Below are 13,098 nucleotides of genomic sequence, written 5' to 3' on the forward strand. Positions count from 1 at the left end.
TTATAAGCATATATTTTTTGTTTTATTTTTACTTTCTTTTTTTTTCTTTTCCTTTTTCTTTTTTCTTTTTCCTTTTTTCTTTTTCTCTCCCAACCTTCACTGTGCCTGGCCAGCGACCTCCGTCGACCTCACGCGACGCTGCCCTTGCCGACGTCCAGTGAGGGCAACTCTCACCCTGGCCTGGGCTGGCCTCACCCTCGCCAGCCCAAGCAAGGGCGGCCTCTACCTGAGGCTAGCGACCTCTACCAGCCTTAGTGATGGCCGGTGAAGGGAAGAGAGAAAAAAATTAAAAAAAAAAAAGGAAAACAAAAAAAGAAAATAAGGAAATAAAAAAAAATTCAAAAGTAAAAGACGAAAATACATTTTGACCGGTGAGGTCATGTCCTTATTTGAGACTGATATGGTCACTTCAGGTCATTATTTGAGATAAGATTCACTTCATGCTCTTATTTGAGAAAATTAGGGCACATAATACCCTTATTTGAGACAAGGTCCACTTCAGATCCTTATTTGAAAAAATAATTTCACTTCGAGCTCCTTTTTGGACTTTTCCCCATTTTATTAGCCCCCTTCTTTAGATGCAACTTTATTTGTACAGGAGACATGGCTATTGTAGTGTTTGGATGCCTAAAATTTTAATACAAAGTAATATTTTACAAAATGAAAAGAAAAAAAATAGAGCATTACTCTTTAGCCACCATGAGGCGCAGGGCAGCACAACCCTAGCTGGGCAACCCTCGGCAAGGCTGTCGAGAGTTGCTCAACCACAGGCAAAGATCTACCTCGCTCGTGCTCTAGTAGAAGAGAGGTGACCCTTATATCATTTGACCGATCACCTTGGTGGTACATCGTTAGTCTACGAATGTGTAAATTAATGTTTTACGTGTTTAGCATAACTTAAAAGTAAGTGCACCTTGCCTCCAAGAGGTTGGCTGCGTTGGTAAGGATGTAGGATTTGGGGTCCCAGGTCCCAAGTCCCAAGTTCGAGTCCCCTCTGCCGCGTAACCTTATCATACTCTTGACTTACATGGAGACTAGTTTGTGAGGCCAGATTAGCTCTCCGCCGGTTGGTGCCCGGCCGGTCGGACCCTTGTAGTGCGGCCGGTGTGGGAGTCCGGATTATCAAAAAAAAAAAAAAAGTAAGTGCACCTTTGTCCGATGAACTCTCATAGCAGCTGAAATTTACGAGAGGGGAGACATGCATTACGCAAGCAAACACCCAATCCGGAAGTGATTAAAAGAGTGAGTACACGCGGCGTGATCTGGTTGGGGTGTTCCAAGTTTTAATTGGAAAGGAGACAAGAAAACAGTTGCAGAATGCAGAGTGAATGAACCGAAATTTCAGACAACAAAAACTGCCTCGCTTCCATTCTTAAAACGAAACTGTTGAAATCCCACTTCGGATTCTGCAATTCCATTTAGGACCAAAACTAAAGCAATGCGAGGTGTCGGAGCTTTTTCATCACCAATGTGCGTTTCACCAGCCATCCCTTCCGGCCGCTGCAGTCATTCCAATCCCAGCAACATCTTCCTCGGAAGAAGAGATTCAGTTTCAACTCCGAATCAGAGTCGGTCTCCGAAGAAACGCCACCAATCTTTCTCTCTCTCTTTGGGCCGAGCGTATACCAATTTCGCTGCAATAGCTGCTGCTGCTTCTTCACCTTCGGGTAAATTATCGGGGAAATTCTTTCCCCTGCTGTTTCTCTGCTTCATTTTATATGGGTTTTACGAATTGTGTCTATATTGTCACTTTGATTGTTCGTTACTTCTGACCCATCACGTTAGTCGATGTAATTTTTGACGAATTTCTTTCTTTCTTCTGAAAGTTGCAGTTTTTAAAAGAAACTGATGAAAAGAGCCCTTTCGGATGTAGTGCTGTCTTATTTTCTTTGCCTTGATTTCCTGTCTTTTATTGAGCATGCAGTAGGGAGTGAGTCAAATGCGGAAGAACCGGTGACCGGGGTTAAGTTCCAGACGCCTTTGACACTACCGGGGTGTTTGACATCTCTATCTTTGGTTGGAACAGGTAAAATCCTTGCTGCATTGGCCATTGTGACCAGAAACTTAATATCTTTCACACACACACAATGAGATCTAGTACAAAAAGTTGTTCTCAAGAAAAAGTGAATCGCACGCGTACATTTTTCTTAATAAGGAGAGCGAAACTCGTGTGCAAAATAGCTTCTATTTCGTATGTCAATGAGATGCAACAGAAATTTCTTCTCGTAAAACATCCACGTCTGAACAATGTAAACTTCAACCTACAACTGCAATGAAGTCAATATGTTGCAAATATGGGATATCTTTCAATACTGAACTTTCGGAAGGAACCTTCTCAATATTGTATCGTGTGATGGTTGTTGGAGACATCTTCAACAGCTATTCTCTCCCAAAAAATCAGCCCTTGCAAATCAAGTTTTGAGGTTACCTTCTTTTCTTTCCCTCATTTTGGTCATGATTACGGTTCTTGATTGAAAGAATCTCAAGTCCCTCCTCTGCTTAATACATGATATTACGTCCTTCATTTCCTCTGACTTAACCTCCTCAAGGATGCTTTATCTTCGCTAAATGCTTGGTAACTCAATGCTATAATTGCAGGATACAGGGAGAAAGTTTTTGCAATAATCGGAGTTAAGGTCTACGCTGCAGGACTCTATGTAAACCCATCAATCTCTTCTAAACTGAATGCTTGGAAAGGGAAATCAGCAGCTGACATTCTGGAGGACAGATCATTGTTCAACTCAATTTTACAGGGTAACACCAGAATTAGCAGCTCCAATTAGTGTTTTGTTGTAGTCCATGCTGAGCATTCATGTGTTGAGTGAGCAAGAGAAAAGAGGGTAGTTTGTGTGGTTGCTAACACTGATTGGTGCAGCTCCGCTGGAGAAGTCATTACAGATTGTTCTGGTCAGAGATGTCGATGGAAAAACTTTCTGGGATGCCTTGGATGATGCTATCTCTCCAAGAATCAAGTCACTCACTCCTGTTGACCAATCTGCTCTATCCACCTTCCGCAACATCTTTCAAGGACGCTCTCTTAAGAAAGGAACCTTCATATTTTTGACTTGGTTGGACTCATCAAAGATGCTAGTGAGTGTAAAATATGCAACCATCTATTGTATTGACAATCTTATTCTTGTATACACATGCACACTATACTGTATAGAGGCTACTTTATATAGCTTCTTGTTCTTCTGGCATTGTTCCTGCATGCTAATGCATGAGGGTTACATGCCACTCTTTTCTTCCTTTCCACATGACAATTCGGGCAATTGGAATTTTATGTCAGGTTTCTGTTTCATCTGACGGGTTGCCATCTGGAGCGGACGCTACAATTGAGTCAGAGAACGTCACCTTTGCGCTGTTTGATGTGTTTTTGGGGGATGCATCGGTTTCTCCTTCCTTAAAAGCTTCTGTTGCTAATGGTTTGGCAGCCATCCTCAACTAGTTTCCATGGGTTAGTCAAGCTTCTAGAAGAGCTTATTCATCAGGTCTGGCATATGGCTTCTTTTTTCTGTTTCAATTTTATGAATCACGTAATCAGATGAATTGTGTCCACCGAGATTAAGACAGAATAGTCCATTTGGACAAGTTGAGTTGTCCTCGAGACATTTAAGAAAGCAACCACCCTTCAGTTCTTATTAATTCATTCATTATTTACTTATTCGATTCAGTTTGTGCAATTCTGAAATGTTCATGTTCTAGTCATTTGGTGTTCTGTTCCTTGAATTGATCTGGTCTATCCCATGTTCTCGACATTTCTACCAGAGTTGAACAGGTGATTCAGAATTAGAAAAGTGGATTAGTATGCTGAGCTACAATTTAGAGTTGAGAGATGCTATTTTTATAGATGATTTACAATATATTGTATATTGAGTGATGTGGCATAATCTGAATGGATGTTCAGAGACGTGGGTTAAAAGCACTGATGGTAGATTAATTCGGTTGTCCAATCTATTATTCCATATCGTTTGGTATACCTTATTTTGTAAATATAGTATACCGAGCATTACTCTCTGGTCGCAATTAGTGGAACGACCTTGGCCTTCTTTCTTCCCGTAATGCTATAGAATTTGATGGAGGAAAGCTCTTTCTTGGTCAATGACAGGAATGGAGTTACATTTGAGCTGGTCTTTGGGACCCAACAGAAAAGATAACAGCTTCTCTTAGAATACATGGTACCAGGGTCTAAAGATCTACGCAGATTTCTCTGACTTTATTTGCTCGAGCATCTTGACAACTTCAGCCATGGTAGGCCTTTTAGCCGGTTCGGGCTCAAGGCACATCAATGCGACAGTAAATACACTGTTAATCTCGTCAACTGGACAATCTTCCAATCTGCTGTCAAGCACATATTCCTCCCTCTTCTCTTTGACTACCGACTTCACCTGTTTGTGACCAGACAAGAATGAGTGCCTAAACAGTAGATAGTTTTCGCTAATCTTGAATATCAGATTAAAGTCACTCAAATTTGTTTATACTTTTTACCAGAGGATACCCCTAAGATGTATTGAAGGCTTCTAGGCTGATCTTTATCATAAATTTTATTAGAAATATCACTGTAAATTTAATTTGTCAAAATCTTAGTTTAGCTCCAGAATTACCCATGTCACAAGCTTGGTGCCTTCCTCCACGAACGCTTCGTCTGTAGGCTTTTTCCCAGTCAGAAGTTCAAGCAGAACAACCCCAAAGCTATAGACATCTCCTTTTGCTGTTGCTTTCCCTGTATCAAAGTATTCTGCACAACAAAAGTGAATAAAACTTTCTAGTATCAAACTCACATAGGGAACTATGGATTTTGTCGTAAGTAGTGTTTGATGGTCCAATACCAGGAGCTAGGTATCCAAAAGTTCCTGCTACGAATGTCGAAACATGAGTCTTATCTGGTTCCATCAGTGCGGCGAGCCCAAAATCAGAAACTTGGGCGTTCATATTCTGATCCAGCAATATATTACTCGATTTTATGTCCCTGTGAATTATGTGCGGGATGCAATCATGATGGAGATAGGAGATTCCTCTTGCAGCACCCACAGCTATTTTATACCTCGTCGGCCAATCCAATATCGTCTTGTTCATTGATCTTCCTGTAAAACAGTCAGATTCAGTATATTGAAATCTCTCATCATATAAAGAACTCTATTTCTGAACTCAAGCCACATACTTGCGTAGCCCATATTAACTTATGCTAACAATTCAGCTGCAACATAGGAGCTTTCAATGATATTATCTTTACCATGGAGAACTCCATCAAGACTTCCGTTAGGCATGAACTCATATATGAGAAGATTGTAGCTATGGGTGGTGCAGTATCCATGGAGGGTCACGATGTTGCGGTGCTTTATATCTCCCATGGCCTCCAGCTCTCTCTCAAATCCCCTGTCTCTCTCCGAACTCCCCTTGTTGAGCCTTTTCACTGCAAAGGCCATGGAGTCGTTTATCATCAGTTTATAAACCGTCCCATAGCCTCCCGAACCAATGATATCCTTGTTGCTCAACTTCAGAGCCTTCTTCATGAATGAGTCCGATGTGAGAGACCGCATCGCCGACGACCTGAACATCACCAACTTCCCACCTGTCACCGGAAGCACAATATTGACATCGGTGTGTTCCTCATTCTTCCATAGGAAGAGACTAAACCGCCGAGCACTTGAGAAGTAATGACGTACCCGACAATCCGTTTTCATAAACCAGGTGCTTTCTCCTCCATCGTTTGTAGAGAAGAAGGGAGATAACGATCTTCGATGCTACGAAAGCAACGGAGCAGATGGTGATGTAAAATGCTAAGAGCAGAGACTTCTCCATTTGGTCGGTCAAATTGAGATGGAGTGTCTTAGTAATTGAGGTTTGGTTTGAACACTAGTTTCTCTCTATATTTGTGAGAAGAAAGTTTTAGGAAGAGCATAAAGCAGAGGGGTAGGTGAAGAAAACAACACCTCCACGTACAAGAAACTATGCACGATATTGACACGCAAGGGGCCACTATTACTTGAGTGAGGCGAGGCATAATAACATGACAATATTTCTTGTCTGTCCACTTTTTGTAGACAGCTTTAACGAGGTACGCGTGGGTTGCAGTTTGCCACCTCATCCCATATCTTCGCGATGGAGAGCTATAAAGATAAAAGATTTCCTTTTGAACTGGGGTGTTGAGTATACGAAATTTATTGAATCTGTTCTTTTCACAGAGATACGGTTGCTAGTGACTTGGCATCCAGGGGAAAACCAACTTACTATTTATGAATCATGTCACTTGGAGCTCTAAAAAGATAATCATTCTGTTTTTCTATTTTTTTATTTTTTTGTTATTAGGAACATATTTGGAACAGAAATTCGTTTGGTAACGTAATTTCATTTTCTATTTCTAGAACAAATTTTGAATTTAGAAATAGGTTAGGAACAGAAATGAAATTTTTTTATTTATAAAACAAAAATAAAAAATAAAAATTCTTCTCATCGCTCGCCCTCGCTACTAGCCGGTCGCTCACCCATCGCCCGCCGCCGCCCACCTACCGTCCACCGCCTTCCACCGTCCACTGGCCGCCATGGGCCACCACCTGCCTCCGGCCGCCCTCCTCCTGCCACCGCCCTCCTCTCGCCATTGCCCGCCTCCCACCATCCGTCGGCCGTCGTCCCCCGCCGCCAACCACCGTGGGCTGCCGCCCGTCGTCTGCCGCCTCCCGCCGCTGCCCACCTATTGTTCGCCGCCTCTCGCCATCCGCCGGCCGTCGTCCCCTGCCGCCGACCACCGTGGGCCGCCACCCACCTACCACCGTCGCACTCCTCCAGCCACCACCCACCCCCGCCGCCGACCGCCGTGGACCGCCACCCGCCCCCCTCCCGCTATCAGCTGCCACCTCCCACCGCCCTCCTCTCACCACCACCCGCCACCAGCTGTCGCTTGCTTCCCGTAGTTGCCCGACGCCAGCCGGCTCTTGCCGCCATCCTCCGCATTGACTGCACCGCCGTCTGCCGCCCACCCGCCAGTTGCCCGAGAGAGAAATTTTATGCCATTATCAAACAGATTTTTGTTTCGAAAACAGAAATTTTGTGTTGTTATCAAATGCATATTTTTGCTTAGAAACTTATCCATGGAATAGAAATTTCTAGCCAGAAATTGATTTCTGAAACAGAATGATTGTCATTCGCACCCTTAGTAGTTTTTTCTTTTTGGGTCATGAAAACAAACCCAAAAGAGTAGAGATAATACTAAGTGTGAATGAATCATGTGAAAGCATTGGGTCTCTCAACTGTTCCACCCGTAAACGGAGGAGATAGGATAGGATTTATGGGGCATGCTCTGTTTGGATATTCGACAAGTACAGGATGTGAAAACAACGCGTAGCACACAGTTGGCGAGCTAAGAAGGCTCACTTGTCTTCATTCTCACCAAACTTTTTGAGTCTTCTTGGCTCAGTTGCCATGTGATAGGCTTCAGTTGTCATGTGATAGTTTGAAACTGTTGGCCCACTTCCAGTTTCCACTGCTGTGTCATTGACAAATGTCTGTTTTAGAGCTTTTCGCTACGTGCAAGTCGGTGATTTAGAGAGACTATTTTGAAGGGAAAAAGAGCTTTTCGCTAGGTGCAAGCGCGTGATTAAGAGAGACTATCATCAAGGGCAAAATGATTTTCGCATAACAGACACCCGGTGCATGCAACTGTTTCGTCATACGTGGTCTCATTCTTCCTGTTGATGTAAGATGCTACGAGAAAGTGAAATGCTCATAGGCAAACTGATTCTTGACGCTTATGTCATAGCATAGAGATGCTGATCCTTTTTTTTCTCTTTTCTTCCTAATGGCGTGAAACAGTACCACTTAAACAAACCACAGAATTTGCCACGCTCGTGCATTCACTCCACCAATGGTTAATTCCCATCTATGTCCAGAAGAGCAGACTTTCTAAGCTCGACTATTCTCTTACTGAGTGCAATTGGATTGTATCTACAAGAGGAACATCTAGCAAAGGACTACAGGCAAGTGAATCGAGAACCGAGATATAGCACACTAAACACTACTAGCAGTCATTTCCTGCTTAGCTTCATCATGACAATTTTGGTACACATGACAACATCCACATATTGCCAATAACATGGCCACTATCTTAACCCAATCCATGCTCTTGCCGTAAAATAATGGAGCAACGACCGGACCAAGCGGCATTACTAACATACTGATGAAATTGGAGAAATAGGGATGATACCAAAAAACCTAGGCCCACAACTCAAACAAAAGAGACCTGCAAACCTAGAGCAGACTTAACTAAAGTCACCGCGCACATCGACCTCCCTTTCTTAATCCTTCCATGTCTTCCTCCTTCAGAACACTTCCCTCGCCATTGCGAACAATCCCACCATTCAAAAACAAGTAAGGACAAGAGATGTGTACACCTACATATCTAATACCACAGAGAACATGTCGCTCGTCATTATCCTATCAAATGAAAGCTGCATTAGGGAGAGCAACAGCATATAGCCCCCCGATACCAGGATTGAAGATGAAACCGGCTACTAGCTTCCTTTGAGACATCCTTGGATTCTGTTGAGTCGGCGTGTAGGGCAATTAGGGAAGCTGATATAGGCCCCGTTTGGTTCAGTTTTGAGAAGGAGCTTTTGGCCTCGAAAGCCCCTTCCCAAAATGCTGAACCGTTTGGTTCAGCTTTCCGAGTCCGGAAAGCTGAAAGCTGGCATTCCACAAATGCTGACTATTTCCAAAAAAAAAAAAAAAATTCTTCAGCAAAACGTGGCCGGCTAGGGTGGCCAGCTAGGGCGGCCGGCGAGGTCACCCGACCCAGGCGACGGCTACCTGGGGTCGAGCGACAGCCCAGGCGCCGTCACCTGGGTCGCGCGACCCCAGGTGGCGACGGCCTGGGTCGCGCGACCCCAAGTGGCGACGGCCTGGGTCGAGCGACCCTAGGAGGCGATGCCCGGGGTCTGGGCGATCGCCCTGTGCCGCCGCCGCCTAGGGTCGCGCTGATCGCCCAGCGCCGTCGGCCTGGGTCGCGCGACCCCAAAGTGTGACGGCCTGGGTCAGCGCGACCGCCTGTGCGACGACACTGGGGTCGAGCGACCGCCTGTGCCGCCGCCCGAGGTCGTGCGACCCAGGCAGCGACGGCGCCTGGGCGGTCGCGCGACCCCAGGCGGCCGTCACCTGAGGTCGCACAACCTAGGCGGCGACGGCCTGAGGTCGCACGACCCAGGCCTCCTCCGGTGACGGCCGCCGGTGCCAGATTTGGCTCGCTGGCGGCCGTAGCCCTTTGCCGGAGCCGGCGAAGGGTACTTTAAAAAAAAAAAAAAAAAAAACCTCCCAAAGCCCATTTGTAAAAAGGAATTTACCAAACACAATTGCATTTCCCTAAGTGGCTTTCAAATGATTTTTTACCAAACACCACTTGCATTTCCCCAAATGATTTTCACCTAAAAGTATTTGCACTCCCCCAAGTAGCATTTGAAAAGCCGAATCAAACGGGCCCATACTGAGAAGGACGACTGAGTTGAGTATCAAGTTGAAAGCTTCTGGCTGTTGACGAAGAAAGAAGATAAATCATTGAACGCCAGCTGTGTGGCACGGTGAGGAGAGTAGGTGGAGAGAGGAAAGTGTAAAATCCCTAAGGAATATGACATGTTATCTACACGAAAATGTATACTGACATAACCGACCAAATGGGAGGGCCGGAAGTTCTGGTTACAGGGTTAAAGTTCTTTGGGGATGGAAAGAGGAAGAGAGAGAGGTAGACGACGGGGAAGGCAACAATTTGGACGAGCGCTGTCATACAGTTGCTTTTTCCACCTTCGTCAAAGTAGAATTTACCCAGAATGGCGGCTGCTGATAAACCGAGAAGGAGAGCATTGTTGAGTGCAAAAATAAACCGCCATTTCCAGCGACTGAGACCAAGAGACGGTGGTTGATCATCCAAAAGAGTCGACTCATTGACTGACATAGCCTCACAAGAATCCATTCTGTATATCATGAATTGAAATAAGCATAAAATCTGCCAACACCGGTGAATTATCGTATCTATCGGGACACACGGATGCTACGAAAGGAAAGCATAAATCCTCTACTTACAATATGAGTGAGAAGTAAAAGCTTCCCAAAACTTTGGTTCATTCTGTATCGACTTAGCATTACCTACTTGTAAAATATGAAAAGGATGCAACTTCAATTAAACATATTAAAAGTAGACCGACCTTGCATACATCTGTAGGCTGGTGATCGACATATTCAATGCTCTAGTTTCTCGTACATGGTATGCTGACATACATCATATATGCTCAAGCAAACATTGACATAAGACGAGAGATCGAAAGAAAGAGAGAGGGCAGAGGATTCTGCAGAGACTTACCTTTATCCATCACTTTTTTCAATGAAAAAGGATAGATCCTGATGGATTAAAATAATAATATAGTCTGTTGAGGGGGTTATATACATGTTATGCCTAGTATATAGCATCTTCTGGACATACCAATGAATGCTTAGCTTTATCTCATAGAAGCGGATGCTTGTGTTTGTCCTTCAAGTTTATCACCGTCAAAAGTTTGATTGGAGGTTGGTCAAATTCCAGTGCTAGTGGATGAAAGTGCTAGCCTGTAAGCAACTACACATCTTCTCTTTCTCTCCTCTTATCTACAGGGAGAGAGTGAGCGAGAGAGAGAGAGAGAGTCCTGATTAAAATCAAAACTAAATGGTACTGTTGCTCTTCAGCATAAGTGAAGACCAAATCCTGCTTTCGGGGACAAATTGTGTCACTCTTGAGAGAAGACGTAGTCTGACCAGATGTAATTGCAACGACAGCCAAGTGAAAAAACCCAACATGTCTACACACACAATCGAACATACCAACAAGTAGTATTGTCAAATTATATTTGTGCATATAAGTTGGTAGTTAGTAGGTGGTCACAAATAAAAAAATGGGATTTTGCAATTGTCTCTCCTGCTCTAAAAATAGAGCCATTTATGTTCTTTTATCGAGTCATTTGAAATGTAGCCTTTCTAGTTTTTCCTCTCTCCTTCTCTCTGGAAGATCCTCAAATATTTACAAGTACGAACATGTAAAAAACCCAATATATTGAGGATGAACTAGTACATTGTCCGTCTTACAGCTGTGTATCATACAAGGAGTTAGTGTACAAAATTTCAACACAGTTTAGCGGATGATCACGCTATACTGAAAGTGCTCTGCAATGCCATCATAAACGCGCATCCATATTTGAGGTAGACTATCATGACAACAGAAAACTTCAGAAACAATTGTTCTCCATATGCTTCTGTCACAACTCGAACATTATGCTGTTTTGCCACTTAGCGACCTATGACCAACAAAAGGGGAAATTAGCACAGGGGATTTTAAAACAATGAAGTCAACCAGGACGCTTTACATAGAAAGAAAAACCTTGACAACACAAAACGGTCACTTGCGAAGTCAGGATGCTCACTTTGGTGTGTCCTCTACTTTGGTTTCAGCTTCAATGAAACGCTGCAGAAATCGCGATTTTCAACATGTCAGCTGCACTAGCTTTCAGTGAATGCATAAAGGGGAACCAACAAGAGAAGATGGGCTTACCTGTTGATGCAATAGCGTTGACCAGTGGGAGGTGGCCCGTCATCAAAGACGTGACCGAGATGCGCATCGCAACCAGCACACAGGACTTCCTGGCGTGGCATGAAAATGATCGAGAGATCCAATTTTGATTTGACATTGTTCCCTACGGGCTGATAGTATGATGGCCACCCAGTTCCACTGTCAAACTTTGTATTTGATCTGAAAGAAACAGTAATCACATATGACAGTTGGAGGATAGAAAGGAAACTTATCGAGGACAATGGAGATGGTGGTGGAAAAAAAGAGCCAACTCACTCGAACAGAGGAGTGTCACAGCAAATGCAATGATATGTTCCTGGGATCTTGGTGTTCCAATACTCCCTGAAGGCACATAAAACCAGAATAACAGAGAGAATTACCAGAGGTAAGCAGATAACCCTATTTGTTCCACCACACTAGACACAATGAAACATAATAATAAAGCACATTAGCTAGGGCCAACTCAAAAGGAAAGTTCCTAACCCACGCCAAAATATATATGTACACACACACACACACATGGGGAGAGAGAGAGAGAGAGCCATGCCAACAACAAAGGCAGGGGAAGATTAGTAGCAGATGCCAGATGCAGTGACAAGCAACGACAGTTTAACTGTCGAATCGATTGGAAGAGGACTGCAGGGCGGTACTTGGTTAAGTATTTTGCAAGTACATCCTTTAACATATGAAATTCCCAGTAAATTATTATTTCTCAACCCGAGAAAGGCACTTGCAAAACTTTCTTATCTTGCCCTCTAACCAAAGTTTCTGTGTCCGGCAGGCAAGAAAATAATTTGGAAACGCGGTAATTGCTCAAACTTGTATTCTACTCAAGAAAACAAGCACAGCCTTATCCCAAAACCCACCTAATTTCTATGCACCACGAACCAGAAAATGGACTGGGGAAACCTGACAGACAGGGAGATTCTATGGATTTAAAGAATCATACATAGTCTTGAAACACACAAGAGAAACAAGCAACATTCCCAAGAACCGATCGTACCCAGTAAAGGCCCTCTCGGTGCCCTTTTGCCGGGCAACGTAGTACTGCTCCGGAGTCAGGCGTCTCTTCCACTCTTCATCACTCACGGAGACTGGGCCAACTTCATCTGCCACAACGACATCATCCCAAAATTCAGGGCTTTCCCAGCAAAATCCAAAGAGGAGGCATTCTCGGGTGGGGAAAAACAAAAGGGTCCATTGCAAAACTAAAAAGAAAGAAGGCACCCCGGAAAGAAAGGGAGGATTCACGGGGAAAACTGGAGAAAAAAGGACCGACCTTGAAGGTTGTCAGGCCTCTGGGAAGAAGCAGAGGACCCCATGGCGCGAACAGAGAGCTGCCCCGTTCTCGCTTTCCTCAAGGATTGAAAAGGCGACACGACGAACTTCGAATTGGGAAGCAACGGAAGATGGGTCTTCGCGTATATGTACTTCGGCAGCGACAAAGTACCAGAAGCCGAAGCGGAAGCCATTGCTGACCTTTTCGCAAGCCTTCCCAGAATTTTTTTTTTTTTTTTTGG

General features: G+C 44.1%; 4 protein-coding genes across 7 annotated transcripts; 2 read left to right on the forward strand and 2 right to left on the reverse strand.

Annotated features, from left to right (window-relative positions):
- The first annotated feature begins 1,251 nt into the window (after positions 1-1,251).
- Positions 1,252-3,645, forward strand: LOC115681293 (fatty-acid-binding protein 3, chloroplastic). Of its 3 annotated transcripts, none has more exons than XM_030605196.2 (5): positions 1,267-1,667; positions 1,925-2,026; positions 2,599-2,754; positions 2,876-3,090; positions 3,290-3,645. In XM_030605196.2, exons 1-5 carry the CDS (start codon positions 1,439-1,441, stop codon positions 3,446-3,448), a joined length of 861 nt encoding a protein of 286 aa, XP_030461056.1. In that variant the 5' UTR covers positions 1,267-1,438; the 3' UTR covers positions 3,449-3,645. The 3 variants fall into 3 exon arrangements, with proteins under 3 accessions (XP_030461059.1, XP_030461056.1, XP_030461058.1); XM_030605198.2 differs by having other exon boundaries at positions 1,268-1,667; positions 1,928-2,026; XM_030605199.2 differs by lacking the exon at positions 1,925-2,026 and having other exon boundaries at positions 1,252-1,667.
- Positions 3,646-4,072: 427 nt separating this feature from the next.
- Positions 4,073-5,962, reverse strand: LOC115681292 (receptor-like serine/threonine-protein kinase At1g78530). The gene is made up of 5 exons (XM_030605195.2): positions 5,667-5,962; positions 5,234-5,572; positions 4,830-5,084; positions 4,605-4,738; positions 4,073-4,388 (listed from the first exon to the last, which is right to left on the reverse strand). Exons 1-5 carry the CDS (start codon positions 5,800-5,802, stop codon positions 4,197-4,199), a joined length of 1,056 nt encoding a protein of 351 aa, XP_030461055.1. The 5' UTR covers positions 5,803-5,962; the 3' UTR covers positions 4,073-4,196.
- A 580-nt stretch (positions 5,963-6,542) lies between these two features.
- On the forward strand, positions 6,543-6,911 carry LOC115681168 (extensin-1-like). Its single transcript, XM_030605014.2, has one exon. It carries the CDS (start codon positions 6,543-6,545, stop codon positions 6,909-6,911), a length of 369 nt encoding a protein of 122 aa, XP_030460874.2.
- Positions 6,912-11,049: 4,138 nt separating this feature from the next.
- Positions 11,050-13,098, reverse strand: LOC115681305 (peptide methionine sulfoxide reductase B1, chloroplastic). 2 transcript variants are annotated; one of them, XM_056316886.1, is made up of 6 exons: positions 12,858-13,098; positions 12,528-12,687; positions 11,855-11,920; positions 11,561-11,758; positions 11,433-11,473; positions 11,050-11,306 (listed from the first exon to the last, which is right to left on the reverse strand). In XM_056316886.1, exons 1-5 carry the CDS (start codon positions 13,048-13,050, stop codon positions 11,446-11,448), a joined length of 645 nt encoding a protein of 214 aa, XP_056172861.1. In that variant the 5' UTR covers positions 13,051-13,098; the 3' UTR covers positions 11,050-11,306; positions 11,433-11,445. The 2 variants fall into 2 exon arrangements, with proteins under 2 accessions (XP_056172861.1, XP_030461080.1); XM_030605220.2 differs by having other exon boundaries at positions 12,582-12,687; positions 12,858-13,094.

The sequence above is a fragment of the Syzygium oleosum genome, unplaced genomic scaffold, assembly GCF_021117445.2.
Source record: "Syzygium oleosum isolate NSW1041296 unplaced genomic scaffold, Sole_v2.1 Sole_v2.13, whole genome shotgun sequence".
In the NCBI taxonomy this organism is placed as follows: domain Eukaryota; kingdom Viridiplantae; phylum Streptophyta; class Magnoliopsida; order Myrtales; family Myrtaceae; genus Syzygium; species Syzygium oleosum.